The sequence below is a fragment of the Mastigoproctus giganteus genome, chromosome 1 (genome assembly GCF_048544385.1).
Source record: "Mastigoproctus giganteus isolate SK-2022 chromosome 1, ASM4854438v1, whole genome shotgun sequence".
Classification (NCBI taxonomy): domain Eukaryota; kingdom Metazoa; phylum Arthropoda; class Arachnida; order Uropygi; family Thelyphonidae; genus Mastigoproctus; species Mastigoproctus giganteus.
In genome coordinates, this window is record NC_143575.1 from 164371111 (window position 1) to 164383881 (window position 12771).

A 12771-nucleotide genomic window follows, 5' to 3' on the forward strand; every position below is an offset into this window, starting at 1 on the left:
ACTCTTTTCTAGAGTTTTCTTCAATTACGAATTCCAAATCATCCGCATAGGCAATAGCATGGGAGTTTCCCATGTCACGCTTCAAAAATTCATTGAGTACCATATTCCAGATGCAAGGGCCCAGAATGGATCCCTGTGAACACCTTGTTCTACTTTATATAATTCTTGTTCGTAGCTCGTTCTTACAAGTACACAACGATCTGAAAAGTAACTCTGAAAGGTCTTATAAAGGTTACCGGGACAGAGTGCAGTTCATCCTACAGAGAACGCTGCCCCACCACAAGGCATCGAATGCACCTCTAAAGTCCACGAACAAACCAAACACATATCGAGCCCGTGCACCCTCCACCAAATTCATCATTGTTCTGATGGCATCCTCCGTAGAGAAGCCTCTTTTAAAACCAAATTAGTTTTCAGAACTCATATTATGAGCCTTGTTGTTTTTAGTCTATACGATAGTAGCCTTTCATAGACTTTTCCCAAGATAGTTAGTAATGCAATAGGCCAATACGATGCAGGTTCATTCATTCATGGGCTTTTCCGGACTCTTAAGAATCACCTTCAAGACTGCCATTTCTCCAAGTCTTCGGAGTTCCTTCCACTAGTCAAGCATTATACATGTCCAGCAGAACATCTTGATGCTTGGAGAAGAACTGCTTTCATACGTGAGTTTCCAGGAAGTCCAATCCAGGTGCCTTCCCATCCTTTGTCTGGTTTATAGCCAAAATTAATTCTTCGTTAGTGAAAGGACCTTCGATTTGATCATTAAAATAGAAATCATTTTCTTTTAAAACTAATTCTTGATTAGCACTTATTTCCCCTTCTCTTGGAAAAAGGGTATTTAAAATTTGCTTGACTGTCTGACTCCACGTTAAAGTCTCACCCTGGGTCTCATCCCAACACTATGGGTTACATCAGCCAAATATATTTTCTCAGTAATTACTTGTACACAGGATTCCAAGGATCAAAGTTTCCCTGTCTTCCCACAAAATTTTGCCATGCTAAGATTTTTTACTTCTTGATCTTCGAGGAGTACGCGTGTCTCAGAGTCAGGTAATATTCCTTTAAGTCCTGCACACTATTCCCCACGTTTCTTCTTTCTCTTTGAAAGTTCTTCCTGGCTGCTCTCACTCTTCTCTTCAACTCCTTCAACTCTGAGTTCCACTAAGGCACTTTCTTGAAACACTTTCTTTTCTTTTTCATAGACAATTTTGAAGCACTCTGTAATATTTCAGTAACTGACAAAACCTTTTCTTTGACACTTATTTCACACCATCCTTCCAGATTTAGTTTATTCTGCACAATATCATCAAAAACATCCCATTTTGCAGTTTTCACAGCATATCTATTGGTTTCTGTCCAGGTACGCTTCACACCATTCACAACGTACTCATAAGGTATGCATCTGTGGTTATTAGTTGTAGCAGCTGCTTCCAATTTTGCACACAAGCTATTGAAGCATTAGAACAAACAGTAATATCTATGTATGACTCCCCAGCCATAGAGGAAAAGGTTGGCAACTGCATTGGATCATTAACTGTATCCAAACCCACAGATGCAAGGAAGTCTTCATGATCTAAACCTCTATCATCAGACAATCCCGCACCCTCAGAGCATGGAACCGGCATTTGAATCTGCAGCAAGGATTATAGGCCTTGTCCTCAACTTACTCTCCACCTTCTCCAAATACCTAAGATAAGGCTCTAGAATATCATTGTATTTACAGTAAAGGGAAACCAAGTACAAGGATCCAAAAGGGCCCACAATTTCACAGCATATACCAAACTCGTAGCACAGTGATGTAATCATAGTCACTCCCAAATCTCGGTTGACAATCACAATAGCTGCATACAGATCATTGGCACACTCAAGGATCCTATATGTACTCGGATATCCCTCACTTTTCCAAGGTAAGAGTAAGGTTCTTGCAATAGCACTACATCATATGCCCTCTCCTCAATCTCCTTTACCAGCTGAGAAGCCACATCCTTAGATCTTTGTGCATTTAATTGGACAATTTTTAACATAGATTTATTACTATTATTCATAGTCGGTTCTCTTCTGATTCAGCTCCATAGCTCTCTTATATTCTGGACAACTTCTATCCACTGCTGTGTGCTCATTAGAATTATGCTGCCTCTAACAATTTATGCACCTTAGCACTTCAAAACTAATAGGATAATTTTTATAGGAATGTCTTTTAATGGAACAGTGTCCACAGTATGCATCGCTCTTACAGTACTTCGCTATATGGCCAAAGGCCATACATTTGTAACACTGAGTTACAGTAACAATGTCGTTGCACCCTGCAAGAAGACCAATTTATAAAAACTCTACCAATGCTGAGTAACTACTTATGAATAACTCCTGGAACCGCAAGATCCAGTTATTTACATTCTTATTTTTGACTTTATTTACAGAAACTACAGAAACACTTTCTTGATAAAGCTTTTGATCAAACCCATAGGCCTTCAAGTTCCTAACTCACAACTGTTCTAACAACAAGTTTTTATCCACTTCCTGTTCAACATCAAATATCAAAACCTTTGGACTGTTTCTTAATCTTTTCATTCTTCATACCAAGGTCCTTAAATTGGGAACGTTTAACAATCTCCTCAATGTCCTTTTCTGATTCTGCTTCAATAATAATTCGCTTATCTTTAATGGCTCAAAGATTCTTGCCCTTCATGTTCTTTAATACAGGTCTGACAGTCTTTAAAAGATAAATTTTCATTTCCTCACTAGATTTATATTTTTCACTCTTACTGGTTATCATTGCTACCTTCAACTTTACCAGTTCTTTCTTTGTAGCAGCTACAGCCACATATTCCTTGGGACTTTCTTTCACTTCTTCTTCCTTTTCTTTTGATCTTAAGACTTGGTTGTCTATCTGGAGCTCCAAGATGGCCATTTCCAGTTCATCCCAGATCCCCAGAATCTGAGCCGAAGTATTTACTGATTTATTATTCTTGCTTAGAAAGAGAATTTGCCTTAGCTTACTCCTGACATTTTTAATCTTATCTGAACCTAGCAAGTTTAAAACATCTAGGTCATCTGAACTATCAAGATCTTCTCTTGGCCTTTTAGTAGGAACCTTGGTTTTAGTATCCTTTTTAAAATCTTTTCCTGCTGAAGTCAACTTTGCAATTTATGTCAAATCAGTTTGTTTCACTTTCACTGGAACTTCTCTAGATTGACTAGATTTAGCCTTATCCTTTTGCATTGTTTCAGCTTTCTTAGTTTTCTTCTTCTTTTTAGAAACAGAGTCCTTAGAACTACTTGATTTCCTTTTAACAGTATCAGTCAGGGTAGATTGCATTTCTGTTTCTTCCAATACTAACTTCTCAGCTACAGTTAGAATGCCTTGTCCAGGTTCCTGTATTTCATCCTCAGAAACTTCACTTACAGAGTCCTGAAAGTCCTGTGCTGAGACATAATCTCCTCACCTTCCTGTTCTTCCCTAGTCAGATTGGGGAGAGAGCCAGTCAGAGAACTTTTTATATTTACCAGCATGGTTAGTTATAGAATTTAGAAAACTTTATATACAATTAAAAAAAGAGCCAAAATTCAACACCCCACTACTATTTACAAATTTACAATGTTAATAAATAGTAGAATCATTCAGTCAACACAGTTTACAATATCTTGATCAATTTCAAATCAAACTCACAAAATATAAATACAATCTCACAAGTTTTGAAAATTTATCCAAGAACTAAATTAAAAACTTCCCTTCCCAAGTTAAATGGACAGATCACAAGAGCTTAGAACAATCGCTCAAGGGCACAGAAATGCTCAAATCAACTTTTCAAAACCCTCTATTCCTCATTACCTCTATGCCCGTTTTGCTGGCTAGAGGACTCACCCCTAACTGCCCACCCCACATGTTTGGGATGTAGACAATCAATGCAAACTCATGCAAAAAATGTAAAATAGTAAATCAACAAAGAACAAGACAAAAGATCTATTCAAAATCTCAAGCTAGTCGCTCGCTAAATCACACTGTCCCCAAGATTAGCCCCTGGGGCCATCCTAAGGAATAGATGGATCTATCCTGGTGCCTTTTCAAGAAATCAACCTACTGTTGTGGGACCAAGTTTGTGTATGCAAAAGAGAGGCCACAAAGAGGAGAGTTGAAAACGCAACTTGCTGTAATTCTAGATGATGTTAGGATGAAGACTTACCAGCCATCTACAACCACTGGAGTCATTTAAGAAATATAGCATAGTAAAGTATTCAGTAAAATATTTTGTTTGATGAGATGACAGTTCACTATCAGACAGCAGCAGTGATCATGAAGATAAGGGGTGTGTTGATTATGATCATGATGAGAACAGTGACAGTGATGGATTTCTGGTTTTTGAAGATAAATAAAAACTTTTTTTTTATTGCCCCATTTTCTTATTGTTCTTTAAAGATGAATTAGAATAATATTTTTTGTATATAAATTTTGAGATGATTAAAATATTTTGGGGTCACCTTAGTATGTATGATATTATAAAAATAGTCATATGTGTAAAAAAATGCTTTTATTTAAAAAAGAATTAGAATAATGTGATATATGCAATAAAATAAATCAGTTCCTCAAAATTATTATTTTTCCTTAATAATCTTTGCTAAATTATGGATGTATCTTATACCCTGATGCATCTTATATGGTGGGAAATATGGTAATATTCACAAGCATAGGAATAAATTTGGAGATAACTTACATCTATGTTTGGTAGCCATAACAAAATAATAATAATAATAATAAAAAAATAAAATAAAAATAATTAAATACAATAATTACAGACTCTGTATATTAACATTACAGATTCTTATATATCACAGTGTTGGTAGGCACATATGTAATTGTGGTTCAGTGCTGTTATACATTTTAAAATCTGAAACACTGCCGGGCCAGCTGTTTTAAAACTTATTGAACTGTGAATAATGTATTGTGTCTAAGTGAATCAAAAGTGGCATTCCATTGCTCTATTATACTGTTAAAATAATACCCCACATTTATACTGAAGTATAAACAATTACTTCATAAGCTATTTTTTTATGTAATCAGAGCTTTTCTTTCTTTTGCATCATGTAATGATGCAAAAACATAAAACCTCATTTACCACCAAAATATTAATATTTGAAAGAGTTGATATTTGGTAAATTAAACCAAATGAAAGTTCTTAATACAGTTTTACATGCAGTCGAATTCTATCACAGAGAGACCTTTTGCTGAACACCAAGGATGTAGTTCTTTGATGATATGATAAAAATAGTCAGACCTTACATTCAGTAAAAGGATTTGTCTCTAAGTTGTGCTGTGTTCAACTTAGGGAAAAAAAAATACTATTATTCATGATTCTGCATAAGTTACCAATATTTATTTTTTAAATTGCATAGTATCACCAGAAAAACTAAATTGTGGTTCAGTGCTGTTATACATTTTAAAATCTGAAACACTGCCAGGCCAGCTGTTTTAAAACTTATTGAACTGTGAATAATGTATTGTGTCTAAGTGAATCAAAAGTGGCATTCCATTGCCCTATTATACTGTTAAAATAATACCCCACATTTATACTGAAGTATAAACAATTACTTCATAAGCTATTTTTTATGTAATCAGAGCTTTTATTTTGTTTTCATTGTCAGTAATTCTTATTTGAACACATTTAACATCATGTTATGGTTCTGTGCATTTATCTGTGTAGAAATCCAGATCAGACGATGAAGCAGCAGGGACAGCTGATGAATTAGATTCCCTGTCATCAAATTTTTCAAGTAATATTTCACCACTTGCAATATCTCCTAAACTTAGAAAGAAGCTCTTTCTTTCGAAATCACCAGAGTTGCAGAACAGATCGCTGAAAGTAAGATCTTTAATTTCATCTGACAGTAAAATCCAAGAATCTTTAGATGACGAATGTAATTCTATATCTAATTCTGTTGGAGAGTTTCAGTGGCCACATATGTTGAATGGGCATTTGGTAAGTATAGTTAACAAAGGGAATAGTCATATACAATTCAGTTAATTGTGTAATTAGCAAATAATCTGCAAAATGAAAGAGAAATGCCGACCATACTTTGCTTCTTGATTTTTTTTTTTTTTTTTTTGTTCACAAATTTTTGCTCTACTGGTTCAGTTACTAGTCAGTTTTATTTTATTTTTAATAAGTTTGAAAAATTATGGAAGGATAAGAAAATATATAGAAGCAACCTTTATCAGTTTTCTTATTTCTGGGATTTCAATAAATAAAGAAATTCTTGGGTATTTTACAGTTGCTGTGTTCATGAGATTTAAGAAACTTGTGAAATTCGTGATAAAGTTATCAACTTAAGGAGGAATGCTTTATTTGATGGGGAGTTAGTTCCTTCCCCAGAGTTTTCCAATTGCTAAGTGATTCACAAGTTTCAATTAAAAAAAATTAACCTATCAGCCAATATATTACTTGCTTTACCAAAAAAAGTACATTACCTAACTCTCTTTCATTATCCCTTTTCTCCCTCTACTGGTCTGTGATTTAAAAAGAATTGCCTGTCACTGCATTTAAAGCAAACATATCCTAAATAAATCTTTTTAATGCTAATTTTATATTTGAATTTTATATTTGAATTTGAGGAAATGGAAATAATTTGCTTTGCATGCTGCATGATATATTATACTTCTTATTAGACTTGAATTTAAGATCTATTGTTCTTGTATTATGTCATCATGTGGTACTGAGAGTTAAGTGATGGATGATGCATATTTATGATTTCAAGATATTGTAATATTCAAGATATCATAATAACTTCTATTATAACTTTTTTGTAAACTGTTGTTGCATTGTTGTTCTTGAGTGCAAAATGAAATACATTTTAAAAAACTTCAAAAGAATTGAGGTGGGTGATTTAAATTATATGTACCAAATCAAATTGGACTATGTGACATAATATATCTATAAATTACATGAAAAAAAAAATCTTGGGTGGTTTGCTATAACTGATAGTAACACAAAACTGAATGTTTTGAAATAAAACACCACTGTGAGTTGAAATGTATGCTGACTTTACTGCATGGCAGACGCTTCTCCTGAAATTTCTACAAAAGGCTGAATAGTTGTTCCTCTGTTCAGTGGCACTCATTCTATTCTATTTATATAGTGCTTAGCAAAAATGGAAAATTAATTGATAAAATAATAAACTTACAAAGACTGACAGACATATAAAGTTGGAAGGGGAATTGTTCATTCTGTGGCCAATATGTCACGGCCTTCAATTGTGGATTTGTAGGGGGATTAAACAAGAAAAAAAGGAGCAGAATGTAGCACCTTACATGAGAATATTGATGTGGCAGCAACAACTTATTTGTGAACACTGATTGATCTTTTGACTTCATGAAAAGCTATATGAAGACATTTCTAGTTCCAGTTTACTTGCTGTGAGAGAAAGCTGACAGAGACTGATTAGTTGTGGCGTGTCTTTGAGAGCTTGTTTCTTATTTGCCAGGACCTTCTTGGATCAGCAGTGGAAGAACACATGTCCTGGACAGTCTGTTTCAAATTTACTGCAATCTCCAGAAATAGGAGGAATTCTAGATGTGATGGGGAAGGAGTACTGGAAAATTCCCTCCTTATCCTCTCCCCATTTCACTATCTCTTACTGTCTGGATGTCAGGACTTCTTGCCAGTTTACACAAATGACTCGAAATTAGAATTGAGTGGGATCTGCCACTGCTGTCTTTCCTGACACTATTTATCTATGGAGATTCTCTCTGAATACAGCATATACACTGCAGAGCTGCATGCTATAGAGTCTTGGATTACATAAGAACTTTTCAATACCGACAGTTTATATGAGGGGGGGGTGACCATTTAATTCATGAACTGGTACAAGATTTTATGTTTACCCCACACACTTTCCATAACTGCCACTAGAGGCGTGCTCCCTGATCGCTACTGATCAGACTGTGTGTGCATGCCAGTACTCGTCGAGTTAGTTTTGTTTGAAGAGAGTTTTTTTTAACCATGTTTCACTGACGATCATTTTGAAGCAAGTATCATGTTGGGCATACAGATTGAACGTTATTGTGAGTCGTTATTGCGTCAGACAGGGCTTAAATGCATCAGAAACAGTTAAAAAGATGAATGAAGCACATGGTACTGAATCGCTTGTACTATTTAAATATGTCTAAGATGGCCATATTTAAATGGCATAAGCAATTCAATGAAGACCATGAGTCTGTTGTAGATGACCAAAGACCTGATCAGCCTTCTTCCTCAACAACTCCTGAGCAAATCGAGCAAATCACAAAAGCCCAGGAAATCTGGATGAAAACACGTGAATTACACTTTGTGAATTATCTGTTAGATTGTCCATTTCATACAGTAGTGCTCACGATATTGTGAAAGATCACCTGAAAATGTCACAAATCCTTGCCCGCTGGATTCCACACAATTTGGCTCCAAAAAAAAAAAAAAAAGCAAAGAATAGACTTGTGCAAAGAAATGATTGATATTTTTGAAACATAGGGTCAAAACTTCTTAAATCGAATAGTGACTTGTGATGAAACTTAGATTTTTCACTATGATTCAGAGACAAAACAGCAGTCGAGTGAGTGGAAGCATTCTGATTCACCAAGACCTAAGAAATTGAGCTTCTCCTTTGGCTGACAAACAAATGGTTTTTGTGTTTTTTGACATAAAGCATTCTTGTTACACATTCCTGTTTGTGAGAAACATCAAGAACTTTTCGGTGTGAAGTGGTTTCTCCATCAAGACAATGCCAGGCCCCATATGGCTAATATTGTGCAGTCAGTGATCACTGCCATATGTGCTGTGGTCTGCCACATCCCCCTTATTCACCTGATTTGGCCCTGTGTGATTTCTTCCTGCTTCCATGTCTGAAGAAAGCTCTGCAAGGCAAGCGTTTCACGTCTGACAACAATGCTCGCAGAGCCACAACAGAAGCACTTCACAGTCTTTTGAAAAATGACTTGCAAGAAGCATTTAATGCGTGGGTGCAACGGTGACAAAGTGTGTGAAGTTCAAGGGAGATGTTGTTTTGGTGTTTATTGGCGCATTGACAACAGAGATCATAGTGCGCCCCATTCAAGGGAGAGTATTTCAAGGAGAAATCAACAAAAGATTCAGATGATGACAATTAAGATAAGATCTTGCACCACTCTGCAAATTAAATGATTACCCCTATATATATATACTGATTCTTTGACCATATTGCAAGCAATATCAGTGATGAGACACTACTCAAAAGTCCTGTGTGGAATTCTGCAGATGATACTCTCTCTCTCTCTCTCTCTCTCTCTCTCTCTCTCTCTCTCTCTCTCTCTCTCTCTCTCTCTCTCTCTCTCTCTCTCTCTCTCTCTCTCTCTGTGTGTGAACATAAAATAATTTTCATTTCTGCTTTATTCCTAGCCATGTTGAGATTAGGGAAAATGATTTGGCTGATACCATAGCCAAATCACTGGTTTCCACAAATAATCTTGCCCTGTCAATCATACAGACTACAGATAAATAACATGTAATACATTATATTCCTAATGGAAAGATACATAGAATGAACAGACTACAAATAAATTATCTCAATTAGAGCTTTTAATTGAGAAATGGAAGTCTAGTCTGTGTAGGAATTATAAAAAGGGAGTTGCTCAACTCTTCATAGGACATAGTCATCTGACATATTTCTTTGTGCTCAGGGCTGATGACTCTCCTGTGACACCATTTTAACTGTTAGATATATTTTTATTGACACTGAAGATTTTAGTGATACACGTTTTACTGCTTTGAACCATCTGATTGAATTTTATAACGCACAGTCAGATTTTATCCAACTATGACAATGTGACAGCTTTTTTTTAAATTCTTATAATTTATTAATTTTTTTGTAAAATTCGTAATGTGCCAAAACAAGGTCATAAAATTATCTTATTTTGACACACTGTGGCCTTTCATTATTATTATCATTAAAATTTTTAGCCATATGGTGAAAGGAAGCCTGAGGCTTTTGCTGCACCAGGCAAAAAAAAGAGAAAAAAAAAAAAATTCTGAGTTACCCCGAGAGAGAGAGAGAGAGAGAGAGAGGGGGGGGGGAATCACCAAGAAAGAAAAGAATGATATCCATCTCAGGACTCTGAGTGTGCCACGCCCATACTTACCAGATGTGAGCCCCTGGGGTTAATTTCATTGCTGATGCACCAATAAGACTAAATGTAAATTCTTGTTTTTAATGGATTGCAGTTACAATCTACAGAAATTCTAGTCTAATGTCAACAAGTATCTTCTGTCTTCTCAACCTTCAACCCACACATGGTACTAATTACTAGAGGTTCTAATACCTTTCATGTTTGAGGTTTTCATAAAAAAAAAAGTGCTAGAACAGCTCATGGAATTCTGTCAGTGATACGCAGGAACTTTTCCAGCAGGAATAAAGAGATGATTATCCTATTATATAAGGCAATGGTTAAGCAACATTTGGAATATGCATACAGGTTTTAAAACCTAATTTATTGAAAGATGTGGATGTGTTGGAAATAGTGCAGAGAAAACAACAAGATTAGTTGGGGGCACAAAAAAGATATTCTTAACCGGGTAAAAATCCACTCTCTCATATCATCATATGGTCTGCCGCCCCTTCCCACCTACATCTGGAATTCCCCCATGGGTGTTAAGAGAGTGGTTTCTGATTCTGATTTCTTTCTTTCTTTCTTTTTTTTTTTTTTTTTTTTTTTTTATGAAATTCCCAAACAGGAAAGGTATTAGAACCTATAGTACTTAGGACAATGCATGAGTTGAAGCTTGAGAAGATAAAAGAAGCTACTTGTTGACTTGAATTTCTGTAGATTGTAATTTTCAGGAAATACATGTGCAGGGAGGTTTTTTCATAAAATGAAAGTTGAAGTAATAAAAGAGGAAGAAAAAAAGTTAGCCCTGCGAGTTAGACATTTAAAGGATGCTGACTGGTTGAAATACTGTTTTTGGAATGGTTTAGAAGAAAGGGGGATTATAGAAGCCAATCAGAAGAACAGTGCTTATGGAAATATCTATAAAAAAGGCATGCAACAGAAACAGAATGTTTATAACACAGAGAGTGGAGAGACATTGTAAAAGATGGGTCATTAATTTACCTAACTGCCTTTTTTGAATAAAGACTAGACACCTGAGAGAGAGGTTATGGGGGCACTTCTCCAGATGTGAGATTTGTACAGAGTGAGTAGCTGTTAAGAAAAAAAGTAACACAGAGAACTAAAGAGAAAACACAGTTATTTAAATGCAGAGGAGCAATATTTGTGATGTACTTATCCCAAGAGAGGGAGAGATTAGAAATCAGGGTAATCCCTAATAGAAATATGTGATCTAGTATAGAAAGCGATCTAGTATATGAAATACTGATGAGGTAATTCAATTGGGCAGAGATAATTAGTTATTTTCAATCCTAAAAACGCAGTCCTGTCTTATATCTTGCAAAAAAGATTATTTTGCTCTTATGCTTATCTTGAATTTTATTGAAGATAAGCATAAGAGCAAAATAATCTTTTTTGCAAGATATAAGACAGGACTGCGTTTTTAGGATTGAAAATAACTAATTATCTCTGCCCAATTGAATTACCTCATCAGTATTTAAGGAATTGATAGTAGTTTTTGAGAAGTGGAATGCAATGTGCTGTAATCAGAAAAATATGGATAGGATTTCCAGTCAATGGAAGAAGGTTATTAATATATAAGAGGAAAAGCGTGGGAGAAAGAACCGAACCTTGCGGAATACCAGCACTTAGTGGGGAAGTTAGAGAGTCATCTACCATTACCTGCAGTAAGCATCAGAGAGAAAACTGGATACCAGTATTACAAAAAACAGTTGGCAAACCATAAGATGGAAGCTTATTTAGAAGAGCTTTATGCCAAACATGATCTGAAGCTTTAGAAATGTCAAGAGCAACTGCTTGAGTTTCACCAAACGTTTCCATTGAATTTGTCCATAGATGGGTAACATAAGCCAGTATATCACTAGTAGATCAACAGTGATGAGACCATATTGGTAATCATCGATCAGATGGAAGGTTTCTAAATAGTTTAGGAATTGGTGGTTAATGGATTTCTCCATTACTTTAGAAAGAGTAGAAGTAAGTGCAGTGGAGCAATAATTGGATGAGATGGATTTTCCACCCACACTTTTCCACAAAATTTCCAAGCAGAAGGGGAAAACACCATTAGAATAAGAAAGTGTAAAACGGTGATACAGAACCCGAATTAGCATTACTTGAGGCATATGATGCAAGAAAGCAAGCTTATACTGCATCAGCCAAAAAAAAAAAAAAAAAAAAAAACCCTTCCCATTACACCCATCTGGTCCCTCCAAATGTTTATGTTTGTCTAGTTCAGCCTTTATTTTATTTAGGCTATCAACTTCCACAACAAGGATGGAAGTCTGTTCCACAAATGTGCGGAAATTTGCCTTTACCTGTTGGCTAAAGGCAAATTTCCGCATATTCTACAACTGTCTTTCCTTAGTTTGAATCTATGCCCCCTCGGGTTCGTAGTTTGAGCAAGCGAAAGTATCCCTTCAGCATTGAGCCTGCTCAAACCATTCAAGGCCTCATACATCTCAATCAGATCACCTCGCAGATATCTAGTCTCCAGATGCTGCAACTTGCAGAACTTAAGCCTTTCTCCATAAGTGCACCCCTTTGTTCCTCTCACCAATCTTGTTGCCCTTCTCTGTACTTGTTCTAGCAACTCTAGATCCTTCCTAAAATGAGGCCTCCTGACCTGTATACAGTGCTCAAAGTGT

The 12771-nt window shown here is 35.7% G+C and overlaps 1 protein-coding gene across 2 annotated transcripts in view; it reads left to right on the plus strand.

Annotated features, from left to right (window-relative positions):
* The window catches only part of LOC150091236 (rho GTPase-activating protein 12-like), a 308288-nt gene that overhangs the window by 132586 nt on the left and 162931 nt on the right, over window positions 1-12771 (plus strand). For both annotated transcript variants that reach the window (XM_090382935.1, XM_090382932.1), the window contains exon 6: window positions 5700-5975. In XM_090382935.1, the coding sequence (XP_090239061.1) occupies window positions 5700-5975 (276 nt within the window). The remainder of the gene's footprint in view (window positions 1-5699; window positions 5976-12771) is intronic.